The following is a 16,835-nucleotide window of genomic DNA, read 5'->3' on the forward strand; positions in this document are numbered from 1 at the left end:
AATCTCAGGGGGCCCAAGGCCTTCTCCCAGTGTATATGGGTACCAAGCACTCGCATGGTGCACAGACAGCCACACAGGCAAAATTCCTATACATATAAAATAAATACATTTAAAAAAAATAAATAAATGAAAATAAAACAGTAAAGATCAACAGCAAACAGATTTTCTTACAGAATATCAGCTTTGTCATACTGCTTGCATTTTTTCCTTGTTAACTGTGGAACTGGAGATGGAACGTAGAATCTTTGTACATCAAGAACCCATTCTTACCACGCAGCTGCATCCCTAGATCCGACCTGCCATGTTTCTCAATCCCCCCTCCCAGGACACAGCAGACATGACTGATTCCTGGACCAGTCCTCCCTCCCCAGGTCCTGCGTCTGCTGTCTGGGCCATCTTTATTATGCTCCCACAGGTTTACAACTAACATTCTCTCTCCTCGGTGTTCAAAGCAGAGCAGCCACTCTGATTTCTTTACTTGGCTCTACAGGTAATATGCCAAAGTTACATCATGAACCAAAACTTAGACCAAAATTACATCTTAACCACGGTAATTATAAAAAGACTGCGGCGGACGGGGGAGCTAGCTCAGTAAGCAAAGTGCTGACAAGCACGGAGACTTGCGTTAGAGCCTCAGAACACCTGAAAACGACAGATGCCGTGGAATATGGCCGAATCCCAGAGCTGGGGAGACAAGAGAGAAGGATTCCAGTCTCGCCTGGCTGGTGGCCTCCAGCACAGTCAGAGAAAAGAGACAGCATCTCTGAAGATGACACCCGGGGTTTTCTCTGACCTCCATAGGCTGCACCCACACATACGTGAACAAGCTTGCACCACCCCCACAAAGGCAAAACAAACAACCATAGAGAGGCAAGAAATTCCAAGAGATTGAATAGATCCTTAGCTCTGACCATCTGTGTGATATGAAATGTCATTTTTTAAATACCTATTTAATACCTTAGATCAGGACAGGCATGGTGCAATCCCAGCACTTGGGAGGCAGAGTTTGGGGATTTCTGAATTCAAGGCCAGTCTGATCTATACAGTGAGTTCCAGGACAGCCAGGGCTACAGAGAGAAACCCTGTCCTGAAAAACCCAAACCACAACCCCAGATCAGTTCCTCTACATGTAAACATACTAAGAGGTACCACACAGTCTCCTCAGGAGTGTGAGAAGCTAAGAGCAGAGCCAGTTTCCCAGCTTCCCAAATTCAACACATTCATTCCTTCCCACAACCCAAGAATGTAAGCAAGCAATTTAACTTCTCTCAGCCTTAATTTTGTCACCCCCAAAATATGAATAATGGCATTTGCCTCTTGGGAGTAAAGAATTAAAGAGAAGAAAGCTTATTTAAAAAATAAGTCTTACTACACTTAGAGCGGTTCCAAATTTCTATAACGCTAAAACAAAAGTATCCGAGGGCGGGTGAGAGGGCTGGCCCAGCGGGTAATGATGCTGTAGTCAAGTGCGATGATTCTGAGTTTGATCCCTGGAATCCACATGGTGAATGGTGGAAGAAGAACCAACTCAAGCAAGACATTTCCTGACACCTCCTCCACACACACACTTTAACCATGGCAAGAAAACACACACACACACAAAGATAACTGGTCAAAATTCCCTGTTCCTTACTCTGCTTTTCAATTTTGCTCTCTCTGATGGGAGAGAGAATAGTCCTTTAGTGTGAGCCATAAGCCCTAAGTCCTTCACCCAAAATTCTGCGGCTAGCTGGGCGGTGGTGGTGGAAGCCTTTAATCCCAGCACTCAGGAGGCAGAGACAGGAGGGTCTCTTTGAGTTGGAGGCCAGTCTGGTCTACAAGAGCTAGTTCCAGGACAGCCAGGACTATTACACAGAGAAACCCTGTCTCGAAACAAAATGAAACAACAAAAACCAAACAACCTCCCCCCCCCAAAAATAAAAAAGCTGTGGTTAAATCTGACCCCAGCAATGTACAAGAAGCACATATTCTGTTCCCCTCAGGGTCAGCATCATTTGTTCTTTTAAAGGATTTAATTATTTTATTTTTTTTTATTATTACAACACTGCTTGACCTATTAGCTCTTGCTTCTTATTGGCTAGCTCTTATATCTTAAATTAATGCATTTCTATTCATCTGTGTATCACCAAGTGGTTGTAGCCCACTGGTAAATTCCACCTGGCATCTGTCTCCTGCAGCAGCTACATGGCTTCTCACTGACTCAGCCTACTTTTTCCTCTATCTCTGCTTGCAATTCAAGAATTTACTTATTTAAAAACGTTTTTAGATTTACTTTTTAGTCTATGTTCATTAATGTTTTGCCCACGTGTGTGTCTGGTACAGAATAGAGAAAAGGGCATCACATGGCCTGGAACTGGAGTCATGGAAGTTAGAAGTCACTTTGTGGATGCTGGGAACTGAACCTGGGTCCTCTGCAAGAGCAATGAGTGCTCTCAGCAACTGAGCCAGCTCTCCAGCCCCACAACTTGTGTTTGAAATGGAAGTTATTAATGCATTTAACTACTATGTGCTGTTTCAGGTCTCCGGGAGGGTGATTTTCTGGAAATGCTCCCCAGCCTCACCTTATCTGAAGTCAACACTTTGCCAAGGCTTATTAGTGAAGTAGAGAAACTGCCACAGAGGCTGGGAAATGACATCAGCCTGGAAATTAATTCAGAGCAAGATAAAGAGAGGATGAGCGATTCGCCAAGCCTAGGACTTGGCTTGTCTCTGCTCACAGCCCTGTTCTCTGTTGGATCTCAGCTTTCATCTAATAAAAGAAGCCAAATTCCAACTGAGTTCTAAAAAGCAGGCCTCTGTGGCCAGAAACAAAACAAAATACAAAAACAACAACAACAAAAAATAAATCAACCCACAACAAACCAGTGGTTATGTAAGGACTGTCTGAAGTGTCAGCAGCAGCCAGGGAGGAAAGGACCTGAGCTGGAATGACCAACTTCCCAGGTGTCTAAGATCATTGCCTGCCAAACTTCTAAGGGAAAACCTACCCAGAAGGGAACAACCCTTTATGGTCGTGGGATGCTTCCACCGACCAGGCCACTAAATCAATGCTCCTGTATCCACCGGAGAATCCTGAGTCCCGGACACTTTCTGGTGGCCACTTGGATAAGATTTCCACTGTCACGTGTGTCAGCTACACCCGCCTGCTCAAAACATGCTAAATACATTGCTCCAACTCCTTTGGGACGCCTGGGTTCGTGTACCATTCATCACCCTAGGCTCCTCAACTCCTGCACATGACAGACTGGACCTCCTCAAAGGACGAGATGAAAAAGAGAATGGAAGTGGGGCCAGAGAGATGAGAAGACCCAGCGATCAAGAGCACCTATTGTTCTCGCAGAAACCCAAGGTTCAGTTCCTAGCACCTACAAACTGTCTACAAGGCCAGTACCAGATGATACTGTGTTCTCTTTTGACCTTTGTGGGCACCTGCACACACATCATGCACATAAACTCACACAGGCACACACACACACACACACACACACACACGAATAAAAATAAATAAGTTAGACTTGTGAATAAGTAAGAAACCAAGACTTGCCTGGCAGTGATGGCAGACACCTTTAATCCTAGCACTTGGGAGACAGGTAGGTATCGGATCTCTGTGGGTTCAGGGCCAGCCTGGTCTACAGAGTGAGTTTCAGAACAGCCAGGGCTACTAAGGGAAACCCTGTCTAGGAACAAACAAACAAACAAAAACAAGACTCAAGGATATGGGACTGACCTGTGGATACATGGTCTATAGATGCCAAATTAAGATTTTTTTTTTTAATTTTTTTATTTTTTTTTTTTTTTGGTTTTTTGAGACAGGGTTTCTCTGTAGCTTTGGTGCCTGTCCCGGAACTAGCTCTTGTAGACCAGGCTGGCCTCGAACTCCCAGATGTCCTGCCTGTGCCTCCAAGTGCTGGGATTAAAGGCGTGAGCCACCACCGCCCGGCCCCAAATTAAGATTTTGAATGTCTATTCCCCCCAAATTCTGTGCCTACATCTTCCTCAAGACAAGGATATGGGTCTGGCCATGAATCCTCATTTCTTATCTCATATCACATGAGAAATAACTTCATATTCCTTAACCTATGATTCAGATAATAGCTCAAGCGTCCAAGTTATATGTTGACTATGGCAAGGCACTACTGTAACACTGAAATGACCCCTGCCACTAACAGCTATCAGGAACTTAATGAAAACTCTCTGCGTTCTTCCCCTGAACGAGAGTCCACACAGTATATAGCCTCTGAATGGCAACTCTCGATTTGTATACCAACTCCCCTTTTGCCAGCCTTCTTCTACTGCAAGGTTACAAACTCCTTTTCCCAAATTCCCTCGAACCTAGGACTTGAAGCTTAAGTTGGGCTCTATCAGCTACACAACTCTGAAATGATGTGGATTAGGCCCCGAGTTAACTGAGCAGAGGAAGGCAGGAGCAAAGTATCTGACCCTGGATTATTAACAAACGCATCAAATTGCAGGGGGTTGGGGGGTGAGGGTGGAGCAGAAGAGAGAACCCTAACCCAGCAGCTGCCTCAGAGGTTTGGCTCTGCATTGTAGGCTTCTGAGTCATTCCTCGAGCGGAGTTCTACGTCTCTAGTTCATTTAGTGCCGTGTAATTACCCATTCTTTACTTAAAATAGCTGCAGCGGGTTCTGTTTTCTGCAACTAAACCTGCAAGGTCTCTTCCAATAACAAAAATCCACTTCATCTGCATTCAGATTTAAAACTGTGGCAGAGGCTAGAGGTATATGTGTCTGCCTAGCCTGTCTGATGCCCTGATTTGAAGCCCCAGCACTGATTCCAATTCATTCATTCATTCATTCATTCATTCATTCATTCATTCATTCATATTTCTCTATTTCCCCTTTCCTCTCCCACTGAGTTCATCAAGCATTTCTTCACACTTCCCTTTTCTTCTTGCTTCCTATATTATTCCCTGCATACGACATAACTCCTGTCTAGGTGTCGTGGCCTTCTTCCTTCCAGGTCTGTATTTTTGTTTTCTGTAGGCTGATGGTCATTCACTTAACTGAGTGCTGAGGATACAAGTCCAGAAGGCCATGTTCCTGACTTTGCCGAGTTTGCTCTTAAAGGAGTTTGGTTGGCCGAATGTGCAGCCAGGAAGATGCTCAGAAGCGCAGGGAGACAGGACAGGCGGCGATTCTACCTACATGCAGTTTCCCTTCTCTTCTAAAAAGTAAGCCATTTTCTTGGTTTCTGATTTTTTTTTTTTTGGTCTTTTTAGAGATATGGTTTCTCTGTGTAGCCCTGGCTGTCCTCAAACTCACAGAGATCCACCTGCCTCTGCCTCCCGAGTGCTGGGATTAAAGGTGCACACCACCACTGTCCAGATAAAAGTACAATGATAGTTTTAACTATTTAAATATATGATTCAAAACAATATTTAAAATGACTAATAATTAACATGAAAATACCTTCCTGAAACCCAGAATTATGAATACTCATTAATTAAAAGAGAGGGAAAGAGAGAGAGAGAACATCAACAAGATGGCTCAGCTGGTAGAGGGGCCTTCTCCCAAGCCTGAGGCCCTGAGTTCAAGCTCAGGACCTATCTGACAGGAGAGAACTGTCTCTCAGAGTGGGCCAAGGCCTGCACACATACACAAGCTAAACAGAAATATGGATCAAAGCAATTGTTAAGAAATAACTAATTAAGATCACTGAAGAAGCCAGGTGGTAGTAGCTCAGGCATTTAATTCCAGCACTTGGTTCGGCCAGAGAGGGGCACGTGGATCTCTGTGAGTTCAAGGCCAGCCTGGTTTACACAGTGAGTTCCCGGACAACACAGAGAAACCCTGTCTCACTTCGCTGGGCGGTGGCCATTTACGCCTTTAATCCCCAGCATGGAGGCAGGAGGATCTCTGTGAGTTCAAGGTCAAGCCAACAAAGTGAGTTCCAGGACCAGGACAGGCTCCAAAGCTACTGAGAAACCCTGTCTCCAAAAACAAAACAAAACAAAACAAAACAATACAAAAAAAAAACAACAACAAAAAGACACTGAAGAATTTGTCAATCAGTTGATGATCTTCATTCATAAAGGAAACCAACACTTCTCATTGTTGGGTTTTCTTTATTTGTTTTTTGGTTTTGTTATTACTCTTTCTTTTTTTAAGACAGGGTCTCCCTGTGTAGCTCTGGCTGTCCTAGAACTCCCTAAGTACACCAGGCTGGTCTTGAATTGAATTCACATAGATTTGCCTGCCTCTTAAATGCTGGGGTTAAAGGAGTACATCACTATGCTCAGATATATCTAGATAGATAGATAGATAGATAGATAGATAGATAGATAGATAGATAGATAGACATGTGTGTATATATATATAATTATGTGATTACACAGCTTGGCTTGCCAAAGACTACTGCCTTCAGCTTCCCAGGTGCTGGGATTATAGATAGCCTGGGTGCTGGGACTATAGGTGTGCACAGTCACACCAAACAGGGATCAAGTATTCATCTGACTGTCCTAATATACTATCCCTATGAAACCAAACAGAATGTGAGGTAAAACTCTGTCTCTACAGAAATATGCCTTCTTCCAGGTGGTGGCAGCTCATGTCTTTGGTCCCAGCACTTGGGAGGCAGAGGCAGACCCATCTCTGTGAGTTCGAGGCCAACCTGGTTTACAGAGCTAGTTCCAGGACAGCCAGGACTATTACACAGAGAAACCCTGTCTCGAAAAACCTAAGAACAAAACAAAGCAAAGACTTGTGTCTTCTGGAGGTCTCTTAGGGTGTGACTCAACGGGAAGGCAGGTGATTAGTGTGAGCAAGGCCTCAAGGTCAACATCAGCTACAGCTAACAGAGGAACAGAACTGGAATATCACTATTTTGCAATGCCAAAATATTTACGCCCTAAGCATCAACAGCTCCTACCACCCCAGAAAGGTAACAAACACGCACTGCCTGTTTATGGAACCCAACCCTTCACCTTCTCACACACACAGTGACATGTTCAAGCCAAAACCAAATAGCTGATCAAGCACACAGAACGGTGCTGTCCCGTGCAGCTTTCTATGATGGGAAATCTCTATGCAGAATCGGCCAGTTCAGCAGCACTAAGGACTTTCTCTTTTAATCCTATGTGACTTAAGCTACATTTAACAAGAACTGTCCTGCTTGCTGGATGGTACACTCTTATCCCTAAAATCCATTTGAAGTTAACGGAGACTGAGAAATGCCCAAGGTGACTAATGCTGCTGGGACCTCTACAAAGCAAAAGACCCCTGGCTCCAACAATTAACCTGCAAGTACATAAAAATGGGGAGGAAAAGGTATGTAAATGAAAAGCAACTAAAGGCCATGCCAAATGTCAATCACAGCGTGTGGACATTACACGGACCTGATTAAACAAACGGGAGGAGGCGAGCAGGCATTTACAAGCCGTTTAACAATGTGAACACACAATTCAAGTGGGTGTGATTGGGGCCCATTTGGAACCACTTATAATGGAAATACAGTCAGCCATTGCTTAATGATGGACCCATTCCGAGAAAAGCCCGCTTAGGCGATTTTGCCACAGCTTGGACATTGCAGAGTGTATTTACACAAGCTGAGCCAGCTAAGACGTCACACACCATTAAAACCTCCCAGGACCACAGTTCTACGTATGGCCCGTAGTTATGTAGAACATGACTGTAGTATATCTGAAAACCGCTTCAAAGTCTTATATGGGCAGATGGGGGATAGAAGCCAGTAAGGACGGGCAGGGACGAAGTGACAGATGTTTTTGTCTTTGAAACTCTTCATAATTAAAGTTGATAGGAAAAAAGGGCACACATTCGATACAGACTGTCACCACCCACTAGAGAGCCAAATAAAAGGTGGAATACTTTTCCTTTTTTATTGAGACAAGGTCTCACTCTATAGCCCTGGCTGACCTGGAATTGCATATGTAGACCAGGGTGCCTTTGAACCCACAAAGATGGGCCTGCCTCTGCCTCCAGTGCTGAGATCAAAGGCATTGTGCCACCAGCCCTGGCTATACTTCTGCAGAACTCACAAGGGAGGGAAAAGCCAAAAGAGAACAGATTAGGATGGGGTGAGAACGGAAATTCGCCTGCTAGTCCCTACTTGCACCAGGGTCCTGCCAGCCACAGTGAGTCAACTCACCAAGTTCGCTCTAGACTTTTGTTTGGGGTAAGACTTAGAGACAGGGAGCACCTGTATGCCCAGGGTTTGTCTAGCCCACAGTTAGGGATCTGCAAATGAGGTCCTTGACTGGAACCCCCAGACGGATGCATCTCCCCACCACAACCTTCTTTTTTTTTTTTAAATTACAGAATTCTTAAAGAGATCACGTCACAACCTGCCCCAAAAGCCCACAATGAAAGGTCAGACAAGCAGGGATGAGCTCCATCTTCCCAGCCTGGTTCCAAGCCTTCTTCCTAGACCCGCTCACCACAGCCAACACTACCAGGTGGTCAAACCCCCAGGTGCCCGGTGCAGGGCAGCGCAATAACAAAACCTTCACCGCGGGGCTGTCTGATGACCTTCCTGTGGGGCAGTCAGTGAGGGCACAAGAATGCTAACGGCTTCCCACTCTGTTTATTCATTGAACTCACACAGTTGTTCACAGTGGCTTTGAGGAGTAAGATGTTCCCAGTCTTCCCTCCTCAGAAGCCTTCAAAAGCTACTCTTCTGCCCACCTAGCTTGGCCCTTCGACCGCTCTTGTCTTTTCCTAGGCTTTACTTCCAGCTCCATGCTGCCAACTTGTCCCTGATCCTAACCGGCACATTTCCTGTCCTTTGCTCCCCAGGACATTGATTCCTTACTCAAGCACAGGGCTCGCCCGCATCACCCTAAGAGCAGCCCCCCTCATTTCCACAGCCCTGGAATCCGTATCAGAAACCCTTCCCAGCTCAGCAATGACATCTTTGCTGGCGTTTCCAGTTTGGTCCTCATTCTCCTCTAGAGAAGGGCTGCAGGTGTTTCCCCTGCCGAACCAGAGACCATCAGAGTGAGCGAGCATACACTGCATTGCACCCTTTGCCCATCAGGCAGAGAGCACGAATATCTTCATTTTAGAGGTAAGGAAACCAGAGCCCAGAGCAATGAAAAACTCCCAAGCTTGCACAGTTCTGCAGAACTTATAGATGTAGTCCATAGACACGTTACCACCACTGCTAGCATGTTCTGGAAGGTACACACTAGGAGCATTTTATCTCTTGTCTGTCTTGCACAGAGCAGACATAACGTATGCTGCTGGATGTTTTATTGTGGTTTTATTTTTTTACTCTCTGGGTAGGGCACAGGCTCAAACCTGCCCTTTCTTTGGTCCTACAAGCCCACTGCCCAATGTGTGTCTTCAAGTCATTAAAACCGTACACACGGCTGGGGAGGCAACTCAGTTATATGGTGCTTGTCTAACACAGAAGGTGGGGGACGATCATCCTTATTCTTGAATGGCTTTCTTCTTCTTCCAGTCAAAAAAAAAAATCCAAGCTTTCTTTGTTTGCTTGTTTTGAAACAGGTTCATTCTATGCAGCCCTCTCTGGCTTGGAACTCCATGATATAGATCAAGCTGGCCTGCAACACAGAGATCCATCTGCCTCTGCCTCCTGAGTGTTGGGACTAAAGGCATGGGCCACCCCACCAAGCTAAGAAACTAATTCTTAGAGGAAATTCTTTGAGTTCTGTATCCCGGTGAAGTAGTCACACACTGTGCTAAGAGGTGGGCAATTTGATCAGTCATTTGAAACTGTCCATACCAGGGTAGATATTTCCAGAGGCTTTGGCAATCCTAATACCAAAATGTCTCCAATGCTGGTCTAGAAAGGAAGGGTAGGAACCTGACCTCTTTCAATGAATAAAAACTCCCTAGGAAATGGAAAAGTGTGGGGAGCAGGTTGCTTGTTAACGGTCTGCAAATATGCCCAAGTCCCTCCCCCACCACAGAGGCAATTTATCTTGGAAATGACGGGTTTATTGACTCCCTTAATCCAAAATTCCAACACTTGTGTCTGCCCCAGGCAGAAAAGAGATCTTCCAAAATCTCCTGAGACTGGCTTCTCGCCTTACGGAGATGGCGATGGAGGAGGGGCAAGCTAACGAACTACTGTCCTTCCCCAAACAACCTTACAATTGTCTTTCTAGCCTGGCGATAAATATGCAAGTGGGGCACTTTGTAGAATTTCCCAAAGGGCAAGAGCTATCCGCTTCAGGAAAACTTTCCCCTCCCACTTAACCCCGCCTGGCCCAAAAGCCTCCGGACCACTGACCCTAAACCTCGGCGCTCTTTGCGAAGTATAGTCATGGCTCCCCCGCCCCCCCACCCCAGCTCGCAGCATCCTCAATCCTCAAATCTTTCCGGTGCTCTGGCTTCAAATCCTAATTCAGAACCAAATGCTTCCCGGCCTACCCATGGGGAAAGAAAAGGCTGCTTTCTTTATCCCCAGCCTAACTCTTGGGCTCACCCTTCCCTCCCTGCACGGGCCTGGGAACCTGGATAGCCGATACTCTGGAGCACCCTAGAATTATGGCTCATTTTGTACAAGGTGGCACTATAGCCGGCCAGGCTAGGATCTGGAGTTTATGCAAAAACCGCGCCGCCTCCCCTCCCCCTCTGGCGGGCCGTTGAGTCAGCGGGGCAGGATTCCTTAATCCTGGGGGTAGCGGATACCTTTGAACAGGTGGTCATGGAAGTTCCACCCAACAAGGCGCTGATGGCCATCCAGATAAGACGTTGCCTTCTATAGCTTTCGAGGGGGACATTCCAACCCACTAGGGTAGGAACGTTTAAAAAAATCTGCAGGTGAACCCTTTCATCTTTTACTCACTAATTTAATTCTTGAAGATTTGAGAGAAAAGGCAAATCTACAGTGCCCTGCACAACCAGCTTCCCGTCTAACAGGCTCCACCACCAGGGCGCTGGGAATAGCGGTGATTGCAAGGCTCACTGTGTCCCAAAAAACAAGGAGAGAAACAACTCTCAGGACCTCAAGGTGCCAAGGACTGCGTCCCAGAGGGCATCACGTCTAAGATCTCGGGTCGCGCTCCTTCTCCACCCGAAATCTTGGGTCACCTAGTTAATAGTCTGGCCTTGGAGACAAGGTGGGCTTCTGAACCCGGATAGCTGGGCCACTACCAGCGTCAGACAGGGCCACCACCCTGGGGGCTGGATCCGCTTAAGATGCTGGCAACCCGGGCACTGTGGCACAGAGGACAGGTCGCGCGGAGCCTGGCTGCCGCCCAGGGGCAGGTGCAGGAGTGACGGCCGGCGTGCGGCGCCTGGGCCCCCGTGCGCGGGCGGGCGCGGCAGGGAGGGGCGCCGGGGCTCCGGAGCCGGACGCCAGGGCGTGGTGCAGGTGGCGGCGGGGGCAGAGTCGACACCCTACCTTGATTTTTGACCTGGCAACCGGGCGCTGCATCGCTGCCAGGTGTCCATCGGGGCCTTCGGCGTCGTGGAGCTCAGGAGTTTCAGGCTCCGGCGCGCGCGGGGACGAGCTGCTCTCGGTGCCTCCGGGCTCCCCAGCGCTGCTACTGCTGCTGCTGCTGCAACCGCTGCTACTGCCGCCGTCGCTGCGACAGTCCTCGGGGGGGTCGGGGAGCAGACAGCCCAGGCTCACTGCGGAGGGAGGGGGCCGCACCCCGACACTCAACCACACGCGGCGTCACGCCCGGGCGCCCACGGCAGTTTGACCTGCGGGCGGTGCCGCCGCCCCGCCCCGGACCTGGGCACCTCGCCAAGTGGGCGACGTCCCGAGGGTAGACGAGTCAGCCGGGCGATCGGCCCCTCGAACTAACTTAGGGTGCCGGGAGACCGGTCCTCAGGCCACCCCGGCGCCCACGAAGCACCAAGGGCCATGCGCCGCGGAGAACCCCGCGCGCCAAGTTTTCTCTCGCGCCCGCGGAGGCGGGTGTGCCCTCGCCTTGCCTCGCTCCAGAGAGGTTAGCGGACCTTCACGTGCGGCTTAGAGGACAGAGGGGGCAAAGAAACCCTCAGTACCTCCCACCCCCTTCCAGGGCCACCTCGGCCCGCGCTGCAGCCAACGGTCCCGCCGCCAGGCAATTAGCCCTGTCTAGGGAGAAAGCACCGAGCGTCCCAGGTTTCCCAACCTGGTCCTCGATTCCCCTCCCGCAAGAACCCCCACGACCCCAGTCGAGAGGGGGAAGGGGTAGGAACGCCAGCCCTGATCGCGAGCAGAAGGGCCGCGGTCACCCTGCCCCCACCCGGGAGCCCCGCACCCAGGCCGGGCCCCCACGCTCCTCACCTGGGATGTAGGTGTCTGCTCTTTTGTCATCCGGGAGCTCATCCCAGCTGCGGACCGAGACTCCCGGGCTCCTCCTCTTCACCAGAAAGACTTTGGGCATGGTGGGATCCCCTCTTCCGACTGCGGCCCCCTCCTCCCCGCTGCTCCCCGCTAGTGGCGGTGGAGGCGCCTGGATCTCCTGGCTCCGGGAGTCCCGAGCCCACCTTCCCGCCTTGCCTGCCCTCTTCCTGCACCCCCTGCCGCGCTGCCTCGGCCTCTCCCCTCACTCCGGGTGACTCGCAGCCTCTGGGCTCGGCAACACCTATGCCTTAAATCGCGCGTGAGACCACGCCGGGGAAAAAGTTTCATAAGGTGGAATAGAAAAGGCACCAGGAAACTTGGGAGTGAGCATGCGCCCTGCAACATAACGGTGTCAACAAGCTCGCTACCTGTCCGACCGGTTCCGGCGGCCGGGGCTGCCTGATCCAGCCCTACCTTAGGCATGAATGTTTGCAAAAGAATTTAACGTCTGATTCTTCCCCCCTCCTCTTTTTAAAAAAAGGAAGAACATTTTTAAAATCAACCCTCTGCCTCATACCTCCATCACGTGCAGTTTATGAAATAAACTCTTTAAAACAAGCCCCAGGTCCGCTGCCTCGCGCACCTCTCCTACGAGTTGAGGTCTCCCACGAGTTGGCCCCCACCTCCCAAGTGGACTTGTTTCGGTCAAGCAAGCCAGAAATTGGCTCTGGACCTTGTGGGACTGTTTCCAGGCTTTCTGGAATCTCGGTGGTCGGATATGGGAGGGTCCTCAGGACGCTTGTCAGGTAAAGGGAGGGGTGTTGAGAGCTTAAGTTTCTTATCATCTGGAACACCCCTCAATAATAAATCTAAAAATCTTGCATCTCTGAAGCAATTCGCTTTCCTGATCTGTGCCACTCAGTCTAAGAAAATAAAGCTGGTATTACCAAAGCAGCTTCCACCCCGAAACCTTGCACCCCAGGTGTCCCTTCACCCAAGATAAACGCAAAATCAAGACAAAAGCCAAGTGCAAGTCACGAGAAAGCTTATTTAAAGCGAGTCTCTCTGGTCCTCAACCTGTCCCATCATTGCCTACGCTAACCACTGGATCCTCAAATTCGGAGGCAAGAAAAGACCCATCCAGGAAGCCAAGGATTGAAAATTGATACACCCTCTCTCCTCCACCGCCGTTGAAGACGGCGGGAAAGCTTTGAGTTTTTTGTTTTTAGGGGTTTTGTTTTGTTTTCCTTCCTGAAGGGAAGTGTGGGGGAGGGGGCGTGGATGTGTCTGGTAAAAGATACTAAGTTTATAGGGGAGGCTTGCTCATTTTGGGGACCCCGACACCCCTATACCAAAGCGTGGTTGCGCTGCGCCCAGAACAACCCACACAGCCACCGCCGTGGGCGCCAGGCTCCAGGGGGTGAGCAGACGAGTGCCAGCTGCTGGAGGCTGCCGGGCGCGTCTAGCCAGGGGTGCTCAGGTGTCTGCGGTTCATAAAACCCCCAGCCTCACCTGCCCATAACACGACCCGATGCGCTCCCGACCCACATGGCCCGGGGAATCAATACAGAGGTTGTCCCGATCTTCTTCCGCCTTTGGAATGGCCTTTAGGGATACAGAAGCCTGGTAACGGATTTCTGGACTTGCCTGCCGTATTCTCACGGAACGCAGAGAGGGGGCGCAACTCGGGCGAGGCTGTGCAGGAAGATAAGGCATTCGCACCATGATTACCGATCTGTCTGTCTTCAAGGGTTGACCCCATCTGGGATCAACTCTGGATTCAGGTTTCCTCCGAGAAAATTCGACTAAGAATGAAAAGGACTTTGATCCTGGTAAACTAGAGGAGGGAGACATGTCTATAGCGGCAAGAGAAAATGAGGCTTGTTGGCTACGGAGTTAATGGCGCAGCTTCTGGGCAACTCTGCAGATGTATTTTTATCTGCCAACAAACTGGAGACTTGCTAGAAAGAAGGAGTGTGGTGAATGAAAGAGTAAAAATAAAACCACGAAGCCACAGAATTATCCTCCATCTTTAAAGATTTTCAAAACTTCATTCAAAATTCCTTATTTTTATTCAAGAACCAGTCAATTCTATTGCTAAAGCTAGCCTTTCTGCCTCCCTCCTTCCCTCCCTTATTCCGGATTTCAAATCACTGAATCATTATTTTTGTTATTTAAAAAGATCATATAGACTTGTGGTTTATATGTTTAGAAACCTTAAAAGGCTTTGCAAACTTGAGGACACTGGAAATGAAAAATAACAAATTTTATTTTATTATACGATTTAAGGGATATACATCTATGATATATATTTGCTAGGTGTTTCTTGTTTCTTTTTATTGAGAATAATTATTTTTCATACATTCTGTTCACGGTTCCCCTCCCCCAATTTGCCAAATCCTCTCTAAAAAGTATTAAAAGAAAAGAATCCTAATGTGCTTTTATTCTCTTATTTTTAAAACTCAGTCTTGATATGTGTTTATCAGTATCATTAATGTACAAAGGACCAGCCTCTGCATTTAATGCAGCCTCAAAAGCAGTATGCAAACAGATCTTATTAAAATAACAAAACTTTAGACTTGAAGAAGCAAAAGATGAGAAACAGGATATAACCCACACCCCATGAAATACTGAGGGTGAGCATCTTGTATGGGATCCATAGAATGGGTATTCAGCTCAGTTGAATGCTTCCAGTACTGAAAGGCTCACTACCTCCAACAGCAATGTTGCCTGTGGTTAAACATATCTCCTTCAACTTGTGTTCCCATCTCATCTCTCATTCTGTCCTGGAGGTGACACATTTTTCTTGAGTCCCCTCCCCTGCCTCCCCTTCCCATAGTTCAAGTTCAGGTCAGAAGATTTACATAGTCTTAGTTAAGGCTTTTTCTCCAGAAACTGCTGTCAGGTTGGAAATAGACAGGTACAGACCTGCTCGGTGGTACTCAGAACACACAGCCATAGGAAATAGGTTGCCGCTGGAGGAGTAGCTCAATTGTTAATGGACAAGCAGAAGTATTCTTTCTCTCTTTGTCTGTCTGTCTGTCTGTATTTCTCTCCCTCTCTCTCTCTGTCTCTGTGAGTGTGTGTGTAATAAACAAATTCACCTGCACAGACAACACCAGCAAACACAGTCTAATGCTGATCTCAAGCCTCCATTCATTATTTTGTCAATTCCCCTACAGGTGCTATAAAATAGAAAAGAAGTCAAGCTGGGCATGACTGTCCAGCTTTTAACAACTTTAGTCCCAGCCCTTGAAAGGAAGAGGCAGACAGATCTTAGAGTTCAAGGCCAGCCTGGTCTACACAGCAAGTTCCTGGTCAGCCAAGGAACACCGTTTAATGTTGGGGGAAAAAAGTCAAGGTACAAGGATTTTAATGGAAAAAGATACGACTACCATTTATTATAGTCAGTTTGGATATCTATGTGAGCAACCCAGCAGAGTCTGTGCGTATATTATGAAATTAATAGAATTTAGAAAGGTAGGTCATTGTATAGAAGATATGAGTATGTCGTGACTACATTTCTTTTTTTTAAGTAATTATTTATTTTTAGCTTACGTATATTATCACTCTCTGTGTGAGGGTGTCATATCCCCTGCAACTGGAGTTACAGACAGCCATGAGCTGCCATGTGGGTGCTGGGAATTGAGCCCAGGTCCTGTGGAAGAGCAGCCAGTGCTCTTAACTGCTGAGCCATCTCTCCAGCCCCATGACTATACTGCTAAATGCTGGCAGCAGTCAGGAAAATGAATCGATGAAGAGGAATGGTCACAGTAGTGTCAACAACGTGAAGATCCTGGAAGTAAGACCTTCCAAATGTGCAGGTTTCTTTTGGAGAAACTGAAAGACATTAAAGAAGATATTGATAGTGGACAGACCATGTAACAGACCAGGGAACTCCTAACTAGGAAGAAAGCGCAAGTCCATCTGGAGAGTCCTTAAATTTTCATTTTCTTACTTATTTTGGAGTACTAAATGCATTCCCGGTGCTCACCTATGCCATGCAAAGGTCCTGACACTGAGCTGCAGCCCAGCCCTCATATATAGATTTAATACAATCCTTTAGAGTACTTGGAACAAAAGGCCTTTCCTGGTTGGTGACAAACGTCTTCCAAAGTTCTGTGGGAGACAGGAGGGGTGGTGGTGCACACCTGCAATCTCACCACTCAGGAAGCAGTGATGAGAGGACAGCTCCAAGGTTTCTGGTAGCCTGGGCAAGTAGTAAATTTCAGACCTACCAGGGTGACATAGAGACTCTGAAAACTGTGGTGTGTGTGTGTGTAAGAAGAGTCAGTGTTCCTGAAAAACTAGTGTATAGACCCAATGTAGGCAGAGTTTTTTGTCTGGACTGCTGGCTCCCAAATAACCACACAAAGACTTCTTTTATTAATTATGCATGTTCTAATGTTCGGCCAATAGCTTAGGCTTGTTTTGGTTTTTGTTTGTTTGTTTTGTTTTAGTCAGGATTTCTCTTGTGTAGCTTTGGAGCCTGTCCTGGAACTCACTCTGTAGACCAGGCTGGCCTCGAACTCACAGAGATTCGATGGGATTAAAGGTATGTGCCACCACTGCCCAGACAACCTAGGCTTGTTTTTAGCTAGCTCTTATAA

The 16,835-nt window shown here is 47.8% G+C and overlaps 1 protein-coding gene across 1 annotated transcript in view; it reads right to left on the minus strand.

Annotated features, from left to right (window-relative positions):
* The window catches only part of Ovol2 (ovo like zinc finger 2), a 28,013-nt gene extending 15,151 nt beyond the window's left edge, over positions 1-12,862 (minus strand). The window contains exons 1-2 of the mRNA XM_075963844.1: positions 12,226-12,862; positions 11,350-11,579 (exon numbers count right to left, since the gene is read on the minus strand). Coding sequence (XP_075819959.1) covers positions 11,350-11,579; positions 12,226-12,325 — 330 coding nt within the window. The 5' untranslated portion in view covers positions 12,326-12,862. The remainder of the gene's footprint in view (positions 1-11,349; positions 11,580-12,225) is intronic.
* Between the last annotated feature and the right edge of the window lie 3,973 nt (positions 12,863-16,835).

Source organism: Microtus pennsylvanicus, chromosome 2 (genome assembly GCF_037038515.1).
Source record: "Microtus pennsylvanicus isolate mMicPen1 chromosome 2, mMicPen1.hap1, whole genome shotgun sequence".
Taxonomy (NCBI): Eukaryota; Metazoa; Chordata; class Mammalia; order Rodentia; family Cricetidae; genus Microtus; species Microtus pennsylvanicus.